This window comes from Pelodiscus sinensis, chromosome 7 (assembly GCF_052426305.1).
Source record: "Pelodiscus sinensis isolate ZL-2025 chromosome 7, ASM5242630v1, whole genome shotgun sequence".
NCBI classification, from domain to species: domain Eukaryota; kingdom Metazoa; phylum Chordata; order Testudines; family Trionychidae; genus Pelodiscus; species Pelodiscus sinensis.
The window spans coordinates 36827518-36853037 of NC_143058.1; the positions used below are offsets into that span (position 1 = coordinate 36827518).

The 25520-nt window shown below is 41.5% G+C and overlaps 1 protein-coding gene across 1 annotated transcript in view; it reads right to left on the reverse strand.

Annotated features, from left to right (window-relative positions):
• Positions 1–25520, reverse strand: part of KCNH7 (potassium voltage-gated channel subfamily H member 7) — a 410475-nt gene that overhangs the window by 150873 nt on the left and 234082 nt on the right. Inside the window, exon 3 of the mRNA XM_089779738.1 lies at positions 19207–19362. Within this exon, the coding sequence (XP_089635864.1) occupies positions 19207–19362 (156 nt within the window). The remainder of the gene's footprint in view (positions 1–19206; positions 19363–25520) is intronic.

Genomic DNA, 25520 nt, shown 5'->3' on the forward strand with positions numbered 1-25520 from the left:
AGTACCAGATTTTTGCCCCCAATGGCCACCTCAAGGATTGAGCTCACAACCCTGGGTTTAGGCCAATGCTCAAACCACTGAGCTATTGCTCCCCCTATTATAGGGAGAGGTTATGATTATTATGTATTTCCTTATTTTCTTCTAGGTGCTTGCAAATTGATTGCTTAATCATTTGCTCCATTATCTTTCCACATACTGAAATTATGTTGACTGGTCTGCAATTCCCCAGGTTGTCTTTATTCTCCTTTTTACAGATTGGAACAATATTTGCCATTTTCCAGTATTCTGGAATCTCTCCTCCTTCCATGACTTTTAGAAGGTAATCACTAATGGCTCCGATATTTCCTCATATCTCTTAGGATCTACACCCAAAATACCAAATCTTCCTATATCTACCCCAATTAGTATTCACCTATCATCTGGTACAATCTACTCAATTTGAGCTTAAAAGGTAGCTTGATGTTTTCATTGTATTTTTTCTCTAAGTATGAAATCTAGCATTGCCATTTTGCAGATGACACTGATATCTGAAATACTTTTTATTAACACCTGTTATTACTGAAAATAATGAGGTAATACATTTGGAAGTGAGACAATCCATCATGGATTGGTCTGGCTCTTTGATAACTGCCATCACACCTTCTTCAGTGCTGTTCCCTATAACAGTCTGTGACTTTCTTTGGTCAATTTGTAAGGTCACAATGCTATCCTTCAAGTCACATCTTAGAACCTACCTTCTACTGTTACATGTGCAATGAACTACCTCAGGATAATGCCTGTCCCAGTGATTTGTCTATGATATCATGTGTTTTCTCTTCTCTTCTCTTCTCTTCTCTTCTCTTCTCTTCTCTTCTCTTCTCTTCTCTTCTCTTCTCTTCTCTTCTCTTCTCTTCTCTTCTCTTCTCTTTCTTCACCCATCCTGCAATCTCCTGTTTTTGTTTAGTTTGCAATCTCCGTAGTGCAGAGATTGCCCTTTAAAAATTGCTTGTTTGTACAACACGTGGCAGAATGGGACTCTGACTCTTATTCTTGGAGATGATACAATAAAAATAGCTAATAATAATAGATTGAATAATTCTTAGATACTATTCTAATCAGCCCTAACCATGATTTATCTTTGGATAAAAGTAACTTACTTTCTCTGTCTGTATTTTCCTCACTATGGCCTGGTGTGCCCTACATGGGAAGGTCAAAGTAAATTACATAGCTGGAGTCAATGTATCCTAAATCCCCATGTGTGGGGTGAATCTATACTGCAGGGCTTAAGTCAAAATAAGCTAAGTCAATTATGTATCTTATTTTGAATTAGCGAGCGTCTACAGAGCACTTATTTCAAAGTAGAGCACTCTTCTTTGATTTCCCTTATTCCTCGTACAAGGAAGGTTACAGGAATCGGAGTAAGAAGCTTGACAGTATTTTGACACTATTTCAAAATACCTGCCTGCTGTGTAGATGTGGACTAAGTTATTTTGAAATAGTGTTGCCGTGTCAATGTACCCACACAGCGGAAGGCTGACAGGAGCAAACGCTCTGGTTGGCTTCCTTTACTCCTTGCAAGAAGTAGGACGCTACTGATGCTACTCTACTACTGACACCAACGGGGGCATCCTTTGACTTCGATCTAGCAGGACTTTACTACACCTGCTAAATTGAAACCTGGTAGATCAACCAAGGCACCATCTTCTGTGTAGTGTAGACATACCCTGTAAGATAGGAATAATAATACTTACTCACCTGCCTCACAGACTGTTGTGAATATTAATTAATCAGTTACATGTTTTGTGGCAGCAGTCCCTGCCCATGACAAGCCTGCGCCCCTGTCCATGGGGGTCAAAGCTCCCCGTAGACAGATGCTGGCCCCTGGCAGCAACCCCTGTCTTCAGAGGGTCCGAGCTCCCCATGGACAGGGGTTGCTGCCAGAGCAGCCTCTGTCAGAGGCCAGGTCTGCAGCCATCCTCTGTCCACGGGGAGCTTGCATCCCCTGCGGACAGGAGCTGCTGCCACCCTGGATGACAGGCAGCCATTCCATGAGGGGAGCTGGTTTTTAAATTGGCTCCCCTCACAGACCGATTCCTGCCTGGCACCCCACATCGCTGCCTCTGAAAAGAGGCAACAGCGTAGGGTAGCAGGAGGCTCTCTGGGAGTGGGGCCAAAGTACACTGGCTGCCCCCAGGGACTATAGAATAGTCAATATCCACCAATAATTCATGCGGTTAGTTGACTATCCTATTTCCCGAAAGCTAATATCCCTAGTCTTTACTACAACAAGAGCTCAGTTCACCTGACATACAGTTTAATTTACCTAAGAGGAAAATACATATAACAACATAAGCTTTGTCGTAAATAGGTTTCTGGTTGCTTAGCTAGAAAACTTTGTCCTCCTGGACACACTTTTTCCTGACTATCCCTCACTCATGATGAATTTGCTCCCTGTGGCATGTCTAAAAATAATGCTCTGGAGAAAAGTCTTATTGCATTTTGTTCAAGGTCAGATGTTACTAGTGACTGTATGCTTCATGTTTCACATTGTACATTACCTGACCCATCCTTTAGGATAGCTTAGCTGAACAGCAAGCCTTTTTTAATATACAGGCAGTCCCCGGGTTACATGGATCCGACTTACATCGGATCCCTACTTACAAACGGGGTGAGGCAACCCCGCACTAGCTGCTTTCCCCCAGCAGACCAGGGAGACACGAAGCTAGTGCTCCCCCCTCCCCCAGAAGACCAGGGAGACGCGGAGCGGCTTTTCTCAGCAGACACCTCAGCTTGAGAATAAAGGACTGAGGGAAGTGAGGTGTGGGAGAATAAAACTGAGCTCTGGAGAAATGTTTGGCTAGAGTTTCCCCTACAATATATACCAGTTCCGACTTACATACAAATTCAACTTAAGAACAAACCTACAGTCCCTATCTTGTACGTAACCCGGGGACTGCCTGTACTGTAATACTTTATCAGCCCATACATATTGCTTATCTAATGCTACTCTGCTATGCCTATTAATACAACCAAATAGTCTTCATATAGAAAACTTAAGATATGGATACCCAATGTGTATACAGTAATCGCCTTTTCTAATTAAAGGAAAGTTAGCCCATGGATTTTAGAATTAAAAGGTCTCATTTATACCTTTTTACCTTGATGTAATTCCACGAACCTCAGTGGAGCTATCCTGATTTAAACATATGTCACCAGCATTTTTTGTGAATTTTAAACAAATTCTATAAGCTCTCCACTGCTGAAATATAATTGATAATAAACTGTTCAGTGCTAATTTTTATGGCCAATGGTGCCATCATATGTGTTTGTGGGATGTGTAGGAATTAGAAATTTACCCAGCTGTTAATTAAAAAGGTGTTATGATGACACATGCAGAGATGTAGAAAAAATAAATATCTTTTATTGTACAAAGATCAAGGAATAGTTTAGGATTTCAGGAAAAGGTATTATCTGTAAGTCCATATGCACTATAAAAATGGAACTTGTCCCACAATATGAAAATTATTTACTGTTACATTCTTCTTGTGCTTAAAGTCCTGCTCAGATACAAAATGTGTATCCACATCTGCATCTGTATCTGCAAAAATAAACCATTGATATCCATTGATACCCGGAGATAAAAAATGGATATCCACAAATTTGCAGGATTCTCGATACAAAATTTGTATCTGCATCTGTATCCATCGTCATACAAATGATCTGTGGCTATTCACATCCACATCCACAGATATAAAGTGGATATCCATGGATTTGAGGGCTCTACTCTGGACCTATGCTGGCAAAAACTAGTCTCTCCATTCCTGTCATCTGCCTCTGCTTCCATTTGCTCTATGTCATACAGATTGACTGTTCTACCCTCCCTGCTAAAAGCTCTTCATAAGATTATTTGGGTGTTTTTGTTTCCTCACTTCAGCTTCAGGTGTACATCTGTGTACCGGCATTCAGAGAACATGCTCAAATAAGCACAGTGCTTCCTTCTGATTCTGGTGGAAATAAGTTGCTGTTTGGTGATTTCTCCTCTCTTTTCATTGGTGATAAAGTCTTTCAAGTCAATTTCCAGAATCTTTACGAGGCTTTTATTTTCAAAGGAGTCTAGTTTTGTATCTTACATTTTCAGAAGATATCTAGCTCTCACAGATATGGATTAATGCCTGGCATTATGGATGGTTGAGTTGACAATTCTCAGTTTTGTTGTGGTGCGGTATAGCTTTGATTTCCAAATGTTGTTAAGCTTAGTAAATGATGTGGCTTTCCAAGCCTTGATATCACTTTCTTCTTTAGGTGACCATTAGCCCATATAGTGATGCCCAAGTAGGTGAACTGCTCAACTCTCTTGATATGTTTGTTTCCTAATGTCTGACATTACTGTTTCAAATCAGAGTTTCAAGAATGTTTATTTTAGCATAACTAATTTTGAGCCATGGTTGGCTTGGTTTTTTTTTTTTTTTAACAAACTGTCTGTCTTTGTTTGTGCTTCATAAGGAGTGTTGGTCAGTAGCGCAGTATCATCAGCAAAGTCTAGGTCATCTAATCATCTGCCATCTAGCCAGGCTATACCAATATTTATGTTCCTCATACACTTCTTCATTGACCAGTCTATGACAATATGAAAATAAAACTAGACTAATAATTTCTCTCAGTCCTTTTCAGAAGAAAAGAACAACAATGACGACAACAACAACAAAATCCAATGAGAAGCAAAATGGGCCTATACAATTAAGTGATTAAATGATTTAGGGCCCTCCCAAAACAAATCCGATAAATGTAATTAACTTCTTTATTCTTCAGTTTTCCTACACATACCGTGATGTTCTTGAAAAGGACCGTATTGTCTTTGTGGTAGGGCAATAAACTGCTGCAGCTTTGGGACTTGACAACTACTGTTTTACTGCACAGATGAATAGCTCAGTTCTAGAGCTAATCAGTTGCTTTTGGGTAGAAAGAACAAGGCCAGCTACACCGTGACAGGGCTTTTCAATCACTTTAAGCTATCTCGGTTGAGCTATCACAATTGATAAACACAACCACAACCGTACTCCTCTTCTTCAGCATCTCTGACTCTTTCCCCTCCCTTCACAGAATTGTAAATTACGACACCAAAAGGGACCATTGTGATCACCTGGTCTGACCTCTTATATAACACAAACTACTGAACTGCCCAAACTAATTTTTATACCCATGTCTTTTAGAAAAACCTCCAATCCTGGTATCAATGATGGAGTATTCACCAAGATCATTGGTAAATTTTTGCAAAGGGTTAATTACTTTCACCATTAAGAATGTGCACCTTATTTCCAGTTTAAATTTGTCTATCTTCAATGGAGTTAAATCTCTCCAACATTCAACAACTAAGGGTGTGTCTAGACTACAGGATTTTTTCCAAAAAAATAGCCTTTTTTCAAAAAAACTTCACCTGAGTCTAGACTGCAGTTGTGTTCTTTCGAAAGTAAATTGGAAGACCGCGTCAGTTTCTTTGATTACGGTAAACCTCATTCTACGAGGAATAACGCATTTTTTCAAAAGTACTCTTTCGAAAAGAGGTGCTATCGAATACAAACTGTGCTTTTTCGAAAGAAAGTGTCTAGACTCTCTTTCATAAAAGCGGCTTACTTTTTTGAAAAATCTGCTTGTAGTTTAGACACTCTCTTTTGAAAGAGGCTTGTAGTCTAGACGTAGCCTAAAAGTCTCTGTTTCTATCTCACACCCTCCCCCCCCAGCCCTTGAGTCCCTTCTCTGGCTCCTTGTTGTTGTTGTTGTTGTTGTTGTTGTTGGTTTTTGCCTAAAGTTCAAATCCTTTCTATTTACCTTCAAGGCTCCACATGACTCTGCCCCTGCCAACATCCCATCTCTAATCTCTTCCTCATCTCCTGTGCTTTGCCCTCTCTTTATGCCTCCTCCAGCTCTTGCCTTCATCCCTTTTTTCACATTGCTCTTTATGCTTGGAACAATGTCCTCTTCCTGTGCATCAAACATCCCTACTGACTGTCTTCAGATCCCTCAAAACCCACTTCACTTTGCTTTCCATTGCGGACTTCCACTCCCGGTCTCTTTACTTCTTCTGTCTTGTCTTATATCAATCTCTACTTAAAATAAGAGTTATAATATGATTAGCATTGTTGTTATTCATTATAACACTTTCACTTTTCTCTTTGTCCATTTCTTGGCATTTTTTTCATGGTCTATATTTATTTAATTCTACTTGTAAGATCGTCAAGGCAAAGGCTCTTTCTTTTAACATAATAAGAGCAACAGTGCACATAGAACTGACATTGCAAATTAACCGTAACCCCAACCCTAAAAAATAGGAAACTTAGAGAAACATGATTAAAGAAAGAACTCTTTATGTGGACTTTAAAAAGTTAAGGTAGTCTCTATAGATAAAAATTAAAAACAGGAAAAATAATATAGCAAATTACACCTCACTTGTGGCAAATATTGACATATTTGTTTCAATATTCAGATGCAAGCAGATTGGGAACTAATCAGTCTGAAAAAATGAATCCTTCAAACTAGGGATGTTAAATATTGGTCAACTGAATAGTTGTGTAACGTCATGAATTCTTATCGGTTACTTGACTATTCTATAGGTCCTGGGGGCAGGGCCAGCAGACAGTATACTCTGGCCTCACTCCTGAGAAGTCCCTTACCACTCCACGCTGCTGACTCTGTAACAGAGGCAGCAGCGTGGGGTGTCAGGCAGGAGCTGGTCCTCAAGGGGAGCCAATTTAAAAAACTAGCTTCCCTCGTGGACTGGCTGCCTGTCACCCTGTACTGCTGCCTCTGATAAAGAGGCAGTAGAATGGGGTGGCAGCAACCCCTGTCTAGAGGGGGTCTGAGCTCCCGGACCCAGAACAAGCTGGGAATGAGCTGGGCTGCCTGCCCGCCCGGCTCCTAATACACTTTAAATGCAGAACCGCAGTGGGGATAGGTCCCAGACCTGGCATGAGCTAGGACTGAGCCAGGGTACTGGCCAGCCTGCTAAAAAAATTTCTGGTTTGGAGGTGGAGGGGGGAATGCATGCAGGGCCGGCTTTAGGCTGATTTGGCCGATTCCCCAGAATGGGGCACGTGCAGTGCTGCCCCAGGTACGCGATGCCCCGGGTATGCGATGAATGTGCAGGGCTGTCCTGGGCGTGCGATGCATGCACAGGGCACTGGGCGCATGACGCATGCGCCATGCCGCCCGGGGCCCCACGTATGCATGGCCCCACCCCCAGAATCAGGCCCCGCGCTTGCTAAAGCCGGCTTTGAATACATATAGTCTATAGCATAAACCTATAAGCTTTTGCTTATCGGTTAATTGGTTAATCGACTACTCTATTAGGGTATGTCTACACTACCCCCTAGTTCGAACTAGGGGGGTTAATGTAGTCATACGGAGTTGCAAATGAAGCCCGGGATTTGAATTTCCTGGGCTTCATTTGCATGATCCCGGCAGGCGCCATTTTTAAATGCCGGCTAGTTCGGACTGCGTGCCGCGCGGCTACACGCGGCACGAACTACCTAGTTCGGATTAGGCTTCCTAATCTGAACTATCTGTACGCCTCATTCCACGTGGAACGAGGCATACAGCTAGTTTGGATTAGGAAGCCTAATCCGAACTAGCCAGTTCGTGCCGCATGTAGCTGTGCGGCACGCAGTCCGAACTAGCCGGCATTTAAAAATGGCGCCTGCCAGGATCATGCAAATGAAGCCCGGGAAATTCAAATCCCGGGTTTCATTTGCAATTCCATATGACTACGTTAACCCCCCTAGTTCGAACTAGGGGGGTAGTGTAGACATACCCTTACATCCCTACTTTAGACAGATGGTTTTGCTGTTTCTTTCAATTTGTCAAATTCTTGCAGCCTTTTAGAAGCTGCTAACTCTGACTGGAACATTCCCTGTTCCAGTAAGGACTGTTGCATTGGGCTTACATCCAATTGGCTCACTGTACACTGACTTACTTTCTCTCCGTCAGATTTAAACTCCATTACAAAGCCATTTTCATAGTAAATGTTAGTTGCATGGAACAGTGTAATATTACATTAAATTCACCTGGGTAATGGAATGGGTTGTGGGCCATTTTTTAAAAAAGGAATGCACTCTAGCTGAAAGGCTTTATATGCACTCTAGCTGAAAGGCTACTACTGTAGCTTTTCATCTCTAACCTAAAGCTGGAGAGACCTGGCTTTCAGCTCCACTGAAGAACACAATAAGCACTGGTCCTGTGACATAAACATTCTGTATTTCAAATTCTTTGATTCCCAAAGCAGAGGATTTTAGAAGGATGTGCTTTTAGTATTTGTAGAAACTTGCATCAATAAATAGAAAACTGGAATACTTTTTTGTTTGTCTTAGAAATGTCTGGGATAGCAAAAGTTCAATCTAACTCCTTAATCTTCACACAATAACTTTACACCTTTAAAAAACATGATCTATATGATGCAGGACATAAGCAGAACACAGCACTATAGCAGCGGGAGGTTTTGATGATCTTGTGCCCCCAAAACACTCAGTTTGAGTAGAAAAGTTATACTTGTTTTCTTCATATCACAGTGGGTATCTATGATATCCCATTGGCTGCATATCCCCTCTATGTCCATTCTGTGTCACATTTGATTTCGATATTTTACCGTTATTAGATTTCAGTACCTTCGCAGACATTCAGCATGCCTCAAATGTGAAGGACTGAGCGAGAAGCTGGGCTATACCTCATGTCACTGACTCCTTACATTTCCTGTATACAATTCCTATCAAATGGGTAAGTAGGTGGGATATGTGTTGGGTAGTGATAATCTATCCAAAGCTTGTGTTTGGTAATGATTATGGCTACCCAAATAACATATTAAATTGATTTTAAACATTTAGGGACAAATTCTACAGTACTCCTATTTAGATGGGGTGTACATCAGCGCAGTATTAAGTCCCTACAATTCCTTTCCCAATACATGTTTTTAAGACCTTATCTAGACACAACCATTGCATTGTATAACTTAAATTGATTTCATTAAATCAGCACAAAACTCTGTGTATGCATTATCAGTTCAGATTAAGATGGGCCTATTTTGGTTATCTTAAACTAGTTCCTAGTCATTTTAAACTAAATTCCTACTCAACTTAAACAAAATTAATATAAAAAAGATAAGATATATAAGGTGTATTAATTAATATAATTAATATAAGGTGTATATGAATGTGAGTAAACACATAGCTTTCTAACTAAATTGATTTTCCTTTCATATTAGCATCTAAAAATGCTTTAAAATATTTTTAGGCCTCCCGGGTAGGTATTATTACAGGTGGAGAAAGTGAGGCATAGAAAGATTAAATGTTTTTCCCTTGGCCTCCCAGATCCATGGAATGATAACTTAACTAAGGAAAAGCCCAAGTAAAAAAGAAACTCCCTGAAACAAGCATCTGAAGCAAAACTGGGTAAAAATATTTCTATATCTAGAAAGCAGTTTCTGTAAAAGTTAATGTGAAGAATTGTTGAGCAGACCACCTAGAAAAAAATCAGATTGCTTCCCTGGGCTTGAAGATGTGTACATATTTCAAAAGAGAAAGATCCCCGGGAAAGAGGGTTAATCCCAGATGTAAAATAGGTGCCTGAGAAGAAACTTCCTTATCTCTGAAGTATATAGTGGTGAATTGTCTAACCTGATTAGAAGGTTAAGAGGAAAAATGGTATGTGATTAAGAAGAATTATATTCAAACAAAGATTGCCTTGATTTATTAGTGTACAGACATTCCTGTACAAAAAAACTTGGTAGAAAACGTAAGTATTCTTTCAGAGTGAAGACTCTCCCACTACAGTGTCCATCTACAAAACAATGCAAATTATGTACTAACATGGCACATGAAAGTTCCATAAATTCAACATGCCCACAATATAAACACTGGTGACCCTAACAGAGGGAACTGGTGATTAGTCTTTATTGAGACAAATAAAGAAAAAAAGACTACATTGAAAGGATTTCCCACTGCTATTGAGCTTCTAGTATCCTTATATTTCTTATACTGTTTCTGAATTTGTTCCTGCATATGTGCTACAAGCTATAGAACGCCACATGAATCTGAGGGCAATACTTTTAAAATACTGAGCTATGTTCATTAACATTAGTCAAGCCTCCCATCATATTATTATTTACTGTTTTACTACTCTAAGGCCCCAAGTTATGAAGGTGCCCAAATAGCCAATCACAAATGTGGTCATGCTGGGATGGCTGATCCCCAAGGGAAGTTCCTCTTCTCAGTACCACTAGAAATAAACTTTTGAGAGGTGATTATGTTGACATACTGTCTCTGTGCAGCAGTAATAACAAGGTGGAGCAAAGCAAGCAGGCCACTGAGCTGTCCAAATCACAAAGGGAAGCTTGGGAACGTGGGAAAACTGGGAAGCTGTCCTCCAGATCTGTGTGGGTATTATTGCAGAGCCTTTCCCAGACAGAAGCCAAGCACTGTTCAAATATAATCTGGTGGATATATAATATATTTGGGGGCATGGCTTGGTTTCACTACTTAGACTGAAGGCAGCAACACAAACCAGAGTCTGATGGGATATGTTACATCATACACTGAGTTAGAGTGGATGACACATTGGTGGCTTGGTTTCCACACTGACAGTGGCCTCTTCATTCTCCATCAAGTATGAAGCTTGAATTGATATTTGCTGAGTATTTAATGAAAACAGGTACTTATGTAGGATTTGCAAATTTAAGCATGCGTGGTGCTTTGGGGCCCATACAGACCACAACTATCACAGCAGCCAGGGAAGACCCCAGAAGGGACCTGTGGCAGCCCGAGAGTAGGGGACTGCAGAAGCCTGGTGGAAGGCACTTACACAGGGAGTTGGATGTGAGGGTTTATGTTCCCAGATTAGGCTTCCAAAGACTGTAGCCCAGCCATTAGGACACCTGAAGCCCATCTGGAGTCAGCATGGAGGACAGACTGATTAAAGCACCAGCTGTCAGTTAAGGCTATGGGCACACAATAAAAACCTTCCCTCAGGCAAGGCAGGGGGAAGAAGAAAAGGGACAGAGCATCATCATCATCATCATCAGCAGCAGCAGCAGCAGGATGGGAGACAGATCTTAGGGCAGCTAGCAACAGAGCCTGTTCCAAGGCTTCAGGGAGGAGGTACCCAGGAAGGGTTGGGAAGTTCCCCAGGGAGGGGCCATTATTCAGTAGGGCAAGGGCCAATCCTCACAGCTCACTTGGGGCTATCCCTGCCCCCCGGGCTGGAACCCAGAGCAAGTGAGTGGGACCAGGTTCCCTCTAATCCTTCTCCTGGCTGGCGGACTGTCAGTAAGGAAAAGGGGAGATCCTGTGGACTACCGGAGGGACTGGCCTCCAAAGTCCTGGACCAGCCAATGATGAAAAGGGCTCTTGAAGTGGGGTACTCTTGCCTTCTCAGCAGTGGTAGGGACACCGCAAGCCTCTGAGGTGTGTGCAAAGACCCACCAAGAAGTACAGGACCCAGGGGGCTTAGCCCCAACTTGCCACAGAACGGAATGGGGAATGTCAGGTGCTACCTACAGACCCATGGAGACATAGGCTGAGGAATGGACGGGGGGCATGAGCTGAAAGTGGGGGCCTAGACAAGAGCGCCGTGTTCAGGTAAGTTCCTTTGGAATGTGCTGACAAAACAGTTGGGCCATGTTTGGGGGACGGGTTTACTGAGGGCAGACCTGCCAACAGGAGGGGACAAATGGCAGTTGCCCCAGAATCTGGCAATTCCAAAGGGCCAGCTCCTGGCCACCTCTGCTGCTACCACAGCAGTGCCGATGGCCAGATCCCCAATCCCTTTAAATCTCTTCTGGAACAGTGAACAGATTGCTCTGGGTAGTGCTGGGGCTGGCTGCCCCAGCCACGCCCTTTCTGCCTGAGAACCCACCCCTTCTGGGACCATGGAACCAGGATCTCTGAACCTTTCCCTCTGTACTTTGCAAGTCTGTTGCCCCCCCCCCCCCCCCACTGAAGGGTTTTGGATCTCAGTTGGGGGGAAGGAAATCATGCACTAGACACAATTTGAAATCCTTTGTGGGAATGGGTCATATTGTAAAGAAAAAGATTGCAGAAGAGAACTGGGCAGCAGGGCCATTAAGTCGCAAACTGCTACAGAACTGGCTGGCTCCTCATCTAGGATACCAGGTGAAAATCACTTAATTCATCATCTGTCATATCCATATGATAGCCAGTTAACAATGGCACTGACTCAGCATTTTGTTCTTGTGTGTTATTCTTCCGCTGATGAGGCTGTGTACATGGATAGGTCTTAAGGCCCAGGGGCACTGATGGCCAAGTGTGATATTCAGTCTGCTTTTTGACTGCTGCCAATGCATCCTTCTGTCTTTAACCTTTTGTGTTTCTTTTCAAATGACAATTTTATATGACAAAACTTTGCCCACATGATCTCCACAAATTTGAGAAATTTAACCCAAATCTTCACTGGGCATTCATGTGGGAAACTGGTTTACAGCAGGTGGTGCATTACTTAGATGACTATTATTCCCAGGCAGGGCAAATTTAGACAAGTGTATTAGCTAGATAGACACCATTTAGGCCCTGTCTCAAAAAACTGAGTGTTCCCCTAGTGGAGTTAAAAGCTGAGGGGCATTCCACAATGCTGACCTACCAGGGGCTTGAGCTAGATACACTAGCGGGTATATTGTGACTTCCATATGCGCTACAGGGCTTGATTAGAGGAAGAATGGCTAGGAAAGTTACACTCTCTGAACTGTAATCTATTGTTGGGCATCTTATTTTTGGCTGCTGGGTCATAGCACCAGGGTGGGCATTCTGTTTCTGTCTTGCACCAGACATATAACTAAACCTCCCCAGTTTGTAAGCGTTATTAGAGAGAGACAAAGGATTATTTGTGGGGGCTGGGGAACAGTTGCTGAGCCATTTTAATGGATTGTGGAGGGAGGAATGGATAGCTAAAGCTGATTTAAAGATCCATTATAATGCTTTGGGAAGTAAAGGTTCTGGAGTATTTTACCAAGGCAGGTGGCAAAGGGATAGTGCAGGATATAACATTTCTGGATTTTTTTTCCTCCATGTTGATTGTATTGGTCATTTGCGGAATGGAGTTTGCTAATAACAGGCTGGTTTCCTTGTCTGACATCATGGCAGTGAAATGTTATCAATTGCCAGTCCCCTAGATTACAGAGTTATGAGTTTACGAGGGCATTTACACTACACTGTTCAAGCTTTAACATATGTTCTCATCCAGACATGGGCCAGGGGTTGACAGTGGCATAGCTGATACACTGTTTTATTTTCTGATAGATTTTATTAGCTGGTACCAAGAGTCTGCACAGAACCCAAAGAGATGCCACTCACACTATAGAACTGTGGCAAATGTTGGCTGTTAGAATAGCACAGAGAGCGGTGGCTCCAGGAAGGTTGTAGAGTTATGAGAGACATTTCAATGAATTTTTTTTTCTTTGCAGTTTCAGGAGTAGAGGGCCTGTCACTGGTATGGCCCCTTACAGAGGAATGGTTGCTATACAACATGGTGTTGCTAGTAACCTGGCAACTAGTATCAGCTACCACTTCCACTTGTTGGCCCTTACATTTGTCAGCAGACTGAATGGTTTCCCAGATTCTTGTAGTGGGATTTTAGTTTAGAGGTTTCCATCAGGGTAGTTTTGAAGCACTGACCCTAGGGAGGATGCAAGTTCTCTCATCATTGTTGACATGTGTAGGGATTGGGTGGGGATCCTATAGCTACTATGACATTGTGGAGCAGAGGTGGCCTTGTTCAAAGCAGCTTTTCTTATAGCAGTTTGAGTGTTTAGGAGCAGGAATGGAACAGAAATGGAGGGTGTTGGGATTCCTATAACTGATATGGTGGGGAGCCAAACTCACTACCATACCAGACATACTTTATAGCATCCCAGCACCATTTGAGAAAGGGGTATGGCAGGGTCCCAACAGCGGATGGTTGGGGACCAGGTTGAATAAAGGGAAAGGGCTGACAATGACACTCTCCTACCCCCCAAGGTATTTGTAAATTACCTACACTGGATACTGTCTTCTGCTGGATACTCCCTGACATTGGGGTATAAAGTGGTGGCCTAACTAAACCACATCCAGTGTCTCTTGTCCTTCTCCCAGCACAGACAGACAAATGTGATTCAATGCCTTTTTGGAGAAGGTCCCTTTTAGCAGCTCTTTCATTTCAGAATATTACACATGACACACTGAACACTTCCAAACATACATGCTGATGTATTACTGATAACAGGAACTGATCACCAGACATTTCAGAGGTGGGGGTGGAGACATTTCAGAGGAGACATTTCAGAGGACAGTCCTCTTCTAATTACCACTTTATTCCCCTCTCCCCATCAAATGTTACCTTTATAGTCACAATGGGGGGAAATCAACAGCACTGTTTTATATTGATAATACAAAATTGAAATTGAAATTGAAAGTAAAGTAGTTGAAAGTAAAAAAAAAAATCTGAAGCCATATACTGCATAAATGGATGTAGAATGGTATTTGAGGCTAGTGGACATAATTTATATAATTGTAGTTTCTCCTGATGGAATTTTAATGATATTCCTAGAAATATTTCTCTTGAAATAACAAAGGAAAAAGTACAGCTTGGGTTGACTGAATTTCAAAGAAGGAAGACTAAAGGAAATCTTTCCCTCTCCCTATATATCTATATATGTATCTATATATATGAAAGTTTTTCCTGCCAGGCAACAGAATGATATCATCAGTGTCAACAGGCTCACTCAGGGTGTGTCTAGACTACATGCCTCAGTCGACGGAGGCATGTAGGTTAGCCAGATCGGCAGAGGGAAATGAAGCCGCGATTAAAATAATCGCGGCTTCATTTAAATTTAAATGGCTGCCCCGCTCTGCCGATCAACTGTTTGTCGGCAGATCGGGGCAGTTTGGACGTGACGTGCCGACAAAGAAGCCTTTCTTGATCGGCACAGGTATGCCTCGTGAAACCAGGTTTACATGTGCCGATCAAGAAAGGCTTCTTTGTCGGCGCGTCGCGTCCAGACTGCCCTGATCTGCCAACAAACAGCTGATCGGCAGAGCGGGGCAGCCATTTAAATTTAAATGAAGCCGCAATTATTTTAATCGCGGCTTCATTTCCCTCTGCCGATCTGGCTAATCTACATGCCTCCGTCGATGGAGGCATGTAGTTTAGACGTACCCTCAGTGAAGTGAAAGCGGCTAGAGAAAGGGGGGTAAGTGAGCAGAGGGTGGAGCCCCCTTAGTTTTCATAAATATTGTATATAATTTTCAATTAATTATAGACAGGCCCTATTTGTTAACAGTAATTATAGGTATTCTGCTACTTTTAAGTGATGGGCAATAATCTCTCCACAGTAACAGCCAAACAACACTATTGATTTCAGTGGGGTTGTACAAGTGTAACTGAGGGAAGAATGGAGGCCATTCTGTGAACTTACAACCCACCCAAATATTGTATTACCCACCAAACACTTATTTCTCAGATCCTAATGAAAACATTGTCAGGGTGCAGCTCACAAAATGGGGATTTTAAATGTCTTACAAGTGCTATAGCTATGGCTTACAAGTGCTATAGTTAGCTGTACTCTTTAATCACAACATAACACAACAGAAAATTTGGTGAGATTCTGTGCTGGCTTTCTAATAAGTGCAGCACAGAAGGTACAGCTTAAGAGGGAGGAATCAAAGGGTAGCATTATTTAGGAGTGTAGTAAGAAGAGGTCCTGAAACATAAGCCCATATATCACAGGCCTGAGGCTTAGGCCAAAATGCTCCTGGAGATGTTGCTAACATAAAGCAAAGTTGATCTGTGAGCAAGAGGCAGGTCCTGCTCACAGAAGTTGACAAGAACAGGGCTGATATTACAGAAACACTCATCCCTATGATGTACTAAGCACTGGCTGCAAGCACATTCCAGAGGGGACGTAACAGAACACTTCATGAATTAACATCTTGGTACCAACACAAATCCCACAGATAACAGGAACATACCAATCCAGGTTCAGGACTGGGTCTAAACTGGCAGCATGATAGATAGTGATCACACGTCCAAGTACAAGGTAATGGGTGGATCTAGGCACATCAGAGAGTAGCAACCTAATATGTGAGGAGTGAAGTTTAACTTGTTTGTACCTGGGTATAAAAATGTACCTCAAGGGAGTTGTCTTTGTCTGATCTATGGGGCAATGGTGAATCCCATGCTACTGACTGAGCCAAGTCCATTGTATCCAGCACAAATCCTTAGCCTACCTAGAGGCATCTGATCTGGGGAAGCTATTACTGTGTTTCGTTTACAATAAACCTGGCCCAGTGCTTTGATCTTTATCTGATTTTTGTGGTATTTGGGGGGCTCTTTCGGTGTCGGCTGTGTTGGCTACTTGTGCAAGATAACACAACATACAGAGAGGCCAAACATGCAGCTGAATGGGTATCATCATTGACAGAGCAGAAGACCTGTCAGGACACCACTCTGGTGACATCTGACTACCACAAGGAGCAATCCAGAATTATTGTAACACTGTGCACTACCCTCACTATCTCTCAATTCCCTGCACGGGGCCTTGCAAGGATGGGGAAGCAGTATAGGACCACTTAGCCATCTTACACTGGGGGAGTCACTCCTGGATACTTACAATGATGTTCCAGCCCCATTTTGCCTTCTATCCTGTAAGAGTTTGGTCAGTTATTTGCCATTCAGAGGCCTGAGGTTCCAAGCCCCTTTGTCCCATTAAGAGTAATGCTAAAGGCAATTTTCCAAGTGTTAATGGACCAGCCAGACTCTGGGGACACTAACAAAGCTCCCTGCCAGACAGTGTTCCCTCTAACCCACAGGGCAGCACAGCTTCACAGGTGATTAATCAGCCCCCTCCATTCAGTCAGCTCCATGTAGGAGCCCTGAGCTTCTGACTGGGCGGGGCTGATTAATCACTTTTGAAGCTGTGCTGCCATACAGTGTAGGGGGAACACTGCTTCCAGAACATGTTGTGGCTCCCTAAGAGCAGATAGTAGTATGGGTCTGCTCTGGGAAATCTGTCAGTAAAGCTGAATGTGTTAGAGGAAACTCTTTGGGAATGATGGCATGGAGTGAAAGTGATTAATGTTATGCAAGTGCTGCAGAAAATGAACCAGGAAAGCTACACCATAATGACACATAAGCTCTACTAGAAACAGATTATTTTTGCTTTGGGGAAGTGGTACAATTTCAGAATTTCTTCTGCTCCAGAAAGAATCAAACAAAAAAAGTAAAAGCATTTCAATATATATTTTAAATATCATCACTTTTTTTTCCATTTTATATTCCATTTTATAACATAAATTGAAAGTCATTCTGAAAAGAAAAAAAAAAAGAAAAACTCTGTTCCAAAAAGTGTGCCATGGAATATTATGACCTTACCAAAACTTTTATTTTCATTTTAAAATGAATTTTCAATAAAGGTGATTTTCCAAGAAATGTTTCACTTTGGATGGACTGGGATTTTCCATCACAAACATACCACAGGAAATTTTCTGAACATCTCTACTATATACAGAAGAGAAGTTGCCTGCATCTCTCTAGCTACTGGATCCCTTCTACACACATAACTTCAGTTTTATAAGGCAACAGCCTAGATAGAAAGGAGAGGAATAGGGAGCAATCGTTCTATTACAACATATTCGGCTCTGGAAAGACCTAACTGGTGGCCAATGATTCTGAGCAGCAGCACTCCTGTGTGGTCGTTGGTGAGAGGGTTCACATCATCACTGCTGTTCTGCAGTATATCGAGGAGTGGGTATATTGTGGGGGCAAAAGGGAACAACAAGCAGGGCTTCAGATTTGCTGGATCTTCATTACCTTTCCTTACGGATAACCTGACCTTCATGCCTCAAGTTGGGGATACTGAAGGATGATGGTGTGAAAGCATGGCTCCTCAAGTACCTTTGTGTTCATTTCCATTTGGGAAGGGGAGCACAGCAGTCCCAAAATACAATAATAATTGAGTAATAGAAACAAAGGATTTGTTGTTGCCCCCTGAAGCCCTCACTTTTAGTTGTGTTAATACACTCTCCTTGATTAATAGTAATTACACTTATTTGTCCAATTATGGGTTAGGCTGAAATACTCTGCCAGAAGAATCCTTTAAAACAGTTGTAAAATAAAACATGTCATTATGTATAGAGCCCAGTGCTGTTGCAGCTGTACATCGGGTTGCCATATATGAAACCTAACTGTGGAACTGATTGGGACTCTAACTACTTAGCCTATAAAGGTTTGAACTAACAATATTCATGAACTCCTAGGAGTTAGAGAGACTCATAGCCTATTAGATTATCCATTACATCTTTCTGCCTGAGTAGGTTTGCTCTCTACAATGTATCTCCTATTGCTTTGAAGTCTGGTTTTAACTGTGTGAAGCAGTGGGGCTTCCATTGTCTCCTGTACACAGCTATTTCACAGTCCAATAGCCCTTACAGTTAGGAATAAGCAAATGATTCCTAATGAATAATTTTATTTGATGAATGTAACCTCTTTTTTGTGGTCTCTGCAATCTGCAATTCTCACATGTATTTGTTGTACCTCTTTAAAATGTTTTACTTAATGGATTGTTTTTATTTCCTGGTTGAGTGAGCATGAAGTTACTTCTGGTTTGAATATCTGTGCATAGAAACTTAACATTTACTTTCTGGGAATACTTGTGTAATCAGTTATTAAATTAACTTTCCACAAATATTTCAGTAAATTTCAAATGTTTGCAGAATGAAACCATAAAAGACATGTGAGAATAGCCAATGTAAATTAATGTACGGTTTTATCTCGTAAAAAAGCAATAAATCAAGCTCAATCTTAAAGATTTGAATTAATATTCATAGACTTTTTTGCATTACTCTCTCAGCTCTAGTTAGGAAGGGTTTCCTGAGATTTAATTTCATTTTGACTAGATTTATGGTTTCTTAATAGAAATAGAATATTTGGGGATTAATGTGGTTTTCTTTGAGTTTGTTTTCCAACTTTAGCTCATATTTGTGACCACTATTTACTAAAATGTGGCCAAAACTGAACTACATTATTTTTGCAATAAGGCAAAATTGACACACTGGTAAATGAAACCTGTAATTAAAAATTATGTAAGTTAAATTTTACCACAATTATAACTTGGGTTAAACACTTCTGCATGAAAATAATAGCAATACAGGACAGAATTCTCTCCCCTTCCCTGGTCTGCCCTTCCCCTTTCCTACTTACGATTTACAAATCTGGCTGGCAATATTGGGTTGAACTTCTCAGGAGACTCAGCATTCTCATGATCTGTTATATACTCAAAGTTAATAATAAACATCATCGCTACTCCCTCTTGGTTTTTCACTGGGATTATGTGGGTGTTGCAAATGAAGGTGGACCCTAAGAAGGGAGAAAGAGAAAGGAAGTTTATATAAGTCAAAGAAGCCAGCATAGTGTCTTTTTTTTCTTTCATCTGTAACACAGTAATGTCGAAAATCTTGCAGATTATTCCTTTTGCTCATCAAACACATGAAGCATTTTTTAATTTAAATAAGTCCATTTTGGCAAAGATAAAATATAAATATTTTCTAATAACTTATCATGTTTACTAGTTTCAAAAGATTTCTCTGGTAAGTTGCCACTTTCTTTTGGTGCACTGGTTTTCATTCAGATACAGAGTATCACATTGTGGAAGTATTCAGCATCAAATGCCACCAACAAGCTACCCCATCAACTACAATGCTAACTGGAGAATACAATCCCAGGTTCACTTCTTAAATGTCAGGGGTTCTTGAAACTTTTTGGTTAGGTTACAATAGAAAGAATCACTCATTAAACATTTATATGTGTTAAAAATATGTAACTATTCTTATTGCTGCTCTTATTATTTGAGATCTGCACAATGGCATTTTGATTTTACATTAAAATGATATTCCGCCCCTTTATTTTTAACTTCATCATACTCAATGGCAATACACATTCTATCACACAACATATCTCAATCTTTATAGCCAAGATTTTCTAACCTGCGTAACTGATGTTAGGCACCCAAATCCATGGTAACAGACCTAATTAAAGTGGCCTGACTTTCAGAGATGCTGACCTCCACATCTCTTATTGAGGTATGATTGTTTAGCACTTCTGACATTCAGGGTTCTTTTATAGATGTGCCATAGTGGGGAATTTATTGTTTTTGTTCATCATTATAATTTTCCTTTGAAAACTGACATTTGACAAAGTCACTAGCTTCCCTCTGATTCCTAGTGTTCTACTAGTGTAATGCACTTATTCCCACAATAATGTGATTGCTGTTAGCAATAAGATAACAATCTACTAAAAGCTTCACACAAATACAACTGTGAGCAAGTATTTTCACAAGATGAGCAGGGACATGACCTACAATTAATTCATTCAAATGTAATAATCACTCAAATTTAACAGGCAGTGTAATTTTTAGGGACAGATCCTGATCTGGGTCCCAGCACGATAAATCAGATGCATCTCCACTGAAAAGAGAAATACTCAAGATTCACACCATTGTACCTGAAATCAGAACCTGGCCCCTAATATTTAATGTAGTATTTATTATAATGTGGTATTTAGGGCAGCCCGAGCCATGGATAAAAACTGACAATCTGCCCCTTCAAGTTTTGCAGCTGTACCTTCGATCCATTTAATAAAACAGTTAAGCTGTGGCACTTGCCACAGTTTCCATGGTAACCAACTGGATGACTTTAGTAAACAGAAAATAAGCAATGTAAGACTGCTCCACGAGAGCTATAAATAGAAGTGCTGCAGGCCAAGTATTGCAACATAGACTGGTTAAGGGAGAGTCTGAATAGAGGCTAGAAATAACCATTTTGTTTTCTGCTAATTAGCCAAAATACATATTGACTTTTAACACTTAAAATGACAACTTCTTGATGCATTTGGAAAGACACTATTACTTTCCATCCATAGCTTGTTATTGGGATTTTTTCAACATGTGGATTCTGTTGTGACATGCAGATTTACTGATCAAAGGATGATCCTGCAAGCTCCTTCCTCCTGCCTCTCCTGGAAAAACCAAATGTCAATAGACGATCCTGGGAGGAAACTCACATGGATCTGAAGGATGCTGAACTCCAGATGGTCAAGGGTGACAGTGACCCACAGAGTTCACTAAACATATGCTCAAGGCTACCTTTTGCACACAAGGGAGTTTTAGCTTTTGACGTCTTCCCTCAGTAAAAAGTATTAATGATATTTCTTATGTACATAGAACATTTCACTCCCAACCATGTGCAACTGCTTTATATGTACATTATAGGAGAACAACAGCACAAGAACATGACAGAAAGTGAATAATATTATAATCAAAGGAAATTGCAGGAGAAATTGAGGAACACAAAGTGGGAGAGATTCTTGGCTGGTGTAAATCAGAATAGCTCCAGTGAAGTTGATGGAAACATGACATTTACATCAACAGAATATTTGGTCCATAGAACCTGTCCATGAGACTAGTAGCAGGGGGTACTTAATGATGACAAATGTGCAGAACCTCCAATTTGCATCCTTCAAGAGCTAGCACTTGCTGCAGCAAACCACCTTTTAGGGAAAGATGCCAGCTAACAAATTCCCTAACACTACTTCCTGCACCATATAGATCTATGATTTCCCTGAAATCTACATTTGTTTACATTTTGGTTGTGTTTAAACCTTAAAATGTGAACCAAATATAAGGAGATGCACTTCCTGAGTTGGCAGACATCCTGCAAGGTAGCTTTGAGGAGTGTGGACTACCTCTATTCATCTTACTAGAGCAGTGTTTCCCAATTTTATTTGGCCACGGAACCCTTTTAAACTCGAAAGTATTTTGTGGAATCCCTAATAACATTCTAATATATGGACATCAGCTCTGAGTAGTGACATCATTGCCCCACTCTCTGGGTAAGCAGGAACACTTATCGTGGCAAACACAAATGAAAATTGTTTTCAATCAAATTAATAAATGCTTAAATATTCATGAATTTTTAAACCATAAAATGTTATTGTAATGGAATTTTCTCCCGGAACCTTTGTTTTCTCTTCGCAGAACCCCAGGGTTCCATGGAACACCATTTGGGAAACACTGTATTAGGGAGTTAACTCTGAAATCTAAGGAAAACAAAGTAGAAAATTAAATTTCTAAATAGTTCATGGATGATCATTTTAGTGGAAACATCCAGGTAATATGCTTATCCCACAATTCCAACCCACTTCTCAAGCCTTTTTGAGTATCAAAATCTCTCTCTGCCCTTTACCCTACAGCCCAAATCTCTAGCTTTCATGAGACCACTTTTATAATGCAACTAAGTGTTATCAATACAAAAATTAGCTAGGGCGTTGAAAATAGAAATGTAGGGACAGCTTAAAATAAACTGAAGTTAATGTCAAAGTAAATATGCAGAGATTATTATACTAATTTTACTATCACCAAAAACGTCCATTCTCTAATTGAAATAAAATCACCTCAGAATTTACACACTGCTGTACCAGTATTCAGGAGATCTTAAAGTAGAATGTAGATCCAGTTTGGTGATCTTAGTGAAGACCTTGCTTTCAGAGCTAACTCACCAAACCAAATCTCTTCTAGTTTATGAGATCTGACAGCTTCAGAGTTCAAGGGGCTATGGTACCAGCAAAACAGTACAATTCACACTTAAGTAACATTTTGTTATGTTGTCAGTATCAGAAAAGATACATTATTTGTATCCAAATGAAAATAAGTAATGTAGGAATAAAACAAAAGCAACAGTGACTATAAAACTCCAGAGTGAAGAGATACATATTTGGTTGGGGTTAGAAAAGGTAAATTTAGCAAACACAAAAACCAAGTGAAAAAAGTAGATGATGTTCTAATGATGTTGACAGTCATGAAGGGAGTAATAAGTAACTTGTTTATAAACAACATTATTCAATATTTGCACTCTTAGTCATGCAATTACTTGTCAGGGCACTCAGCATGATTTCCATGTTTGGCCTCTTCAGTGAAACATTCTGAAAGCAGGAAATGCCTCTGATGAGCAATACAAATTTTAATGAAGTTTCTGGAATTTGCCATTCTTATCTGTACCACTGAGAAAGCAGAAGATGTGTAATCAGAATCATTATTAAAATTACACCTTTATTAATACAGTGATTAAATATCCAAGCGGTATTTGAAATTAGATTAGTGGGCTGAAAGACCAAAGCTTCCCTGTCTCAGTTTTTAAAATAATATTATTGAGAAATTTGTATGAAATATAAACATTTACTTTTATCACTGAAGACAATTTTAAGCATATATTGTTAAAATCAGTACATGATGGATGTTAGATGAAAGATGCTGGAAAAAAGTTGGAAATGTCCTTGGCAGTATGAATTCCATTTTTGGAAAAGCTCTTTCTAAACTGTAGCCCATTTTCTCCTTCTGCTTATTCCTGAATGTAAGTCAAAATCATGGGTGGTTGGTGAACCTAAGACAGGGAGAGGCAATACCCCAGCCCTGCCCCGCCATGCAGGATCCTGTGGGAGTCAAGTGATGACCCCTCCCCCCCCACCACTTCTTCCCACAGCAGGTGGCACACGGCCCTGGCTTTTCCTGGCACCAGTGGGAATACGTGGGAGAGAGGGTGAGGGCGCATGGCCCCAGCCTTCCCTGGAGCATGGTGAGGGTGGATCCTTGGTCCAGAAGTGCATGTGGCAGGTGGCCTTGTGGCCCCGGAGTGTGGGCAGTGCCCAGCCCCAGCCTCCCCAGGCCCAGAAGGGATGATGGCATGGCCCCAAGGCTAGACACCTCCAGGAGGCTGGAGGAGATGCTCTTAAGGGAGGCAGGGGCTGAGGGTGGTGTGAGGGTGGGGCCAGGATGGCAGTTTGGGAAGACATTGCCTTCACCTGCCTCTTATACCTGTCACCCGTGGTCACAATCATGGGTATGTGGCATTTTGGGGTCTGCCATTTCTGGTATTGAAATCAGTGGCAAAAAACCTATTAACTTGAATGAGAACAGGATGCAGACCCAAACTCTACTATAGAAATGAATTTGATGTTAGAAACCCAGCATTATGATTTCACAGTAGAATCCCATAGAGAAGATGGGCTAGGATGGAACAATCCCTTGATGAAATACTGTGACACAGAGACCCCTTAGCAAAAGGTCCCATATTCTTTGCAAATAACCCATCACCTTGCCGTCAGGCCACCCCTTATGCCTCCTGTCCTGGGGTCGCCCGGCTTTCAGCCATCCTGACATCAAGCTTTCAGACCTGATGTCTAATGTCTTACATGTCTTACAGAAACATGTCTTATAGAATATTTAACCATAAAGACTAACATGTAAAGTATCTACAGAAAGCTCATAATTCCTAGAGATTCATAATCACTGTGAGATGTATGTTTGGAGAATAGTTAAGGAAAAATGTATTATACTGAAAGCAATCTTTATGGACTGGGAAATTAGTCCCCAGAAGGTAATGTGTCTCAGTGGTGAGACCCATTACAGCAGGCAAGGAATGAGCCCAGCTATGAATAAAGACAAAAGACTATTAAGTATAATGGGGCATTGAGAAAGGCACTCTGGATCCATTCACTGTGAAAATCTCTTAAAGAGCAGCATAGGTGTGGAAGTAGGGGTACAAGGGATCTGCAGACCCCCAGGTTTTGTACCCAGCATCTCTGCACCCAGGATCCAGCCCCGATGCCAACCAGCCAGCCCAAGCTCTCAGCCTCTGGGCATCCCACCATCCCCGTTGGCTTTGGCACTTTCTGGAGTCCCACCATCCACCAGCCCTGTGGGTTCTGCAGCCCACAGGCCCCAGGGTCCAAGCCACTGCTGCTAATGGGCCTGCTACCAGTCTGGGCCTCCAAAGCCATCTCTAGCTGTGGCTAGGTTGCCAATCCTTCTGAACTGGATGGAGCAGATACCATTTGTGGCAACGGCATCCAGTCCATCCGGTCTGGAAGAGTTGGCATCCCTAAGTGTAATCCCACCCTGGGGCAGTGAGGGGCATAAACAGGTGTGGGGCTGGGCACAGCATCCTAAAAATAGTTCCAGAGACGCTGAAGAGCAGGAGGCTTTTATCATGGTTTGGATCCTGATTCTTGTGAAACCAGCCAGCTCTGCAACTGACTGACTTTGGGGGGTTAACCTACTTTATTAGATAGGAAAGTAACAACTGATAAGTGTAGACCCAGTTGGTATGATTTTATTTAGTATTGTAACCATTTGTTTCTACCACTTTCATTTTTAAATAAAGCTTCATTAGCCACTGCCAGAGGCTGGCTATCATATGGGAATGATCTAACATAGTATTTCTCCACCAGTAACTTTTCTTGAGACCACAGCCTCCTGGGTGGTGATGAGGGAGAGGAGAAAGCACCCCACCTCTGGAGACACAAAAGACAGACTTGAGGGGCAGTCAGTGAGTTCTGCATCTTCCCAGGGCTGGTGGGTTTGGGCTTCAGACTTGAGTGGTGGGTGGCCAGCTCTAGCCATGGGGCATTAGGCTCCATGCCCCAGCCACATGATAGAAGGTTCTGGCTCCAAGGTCATCACCATC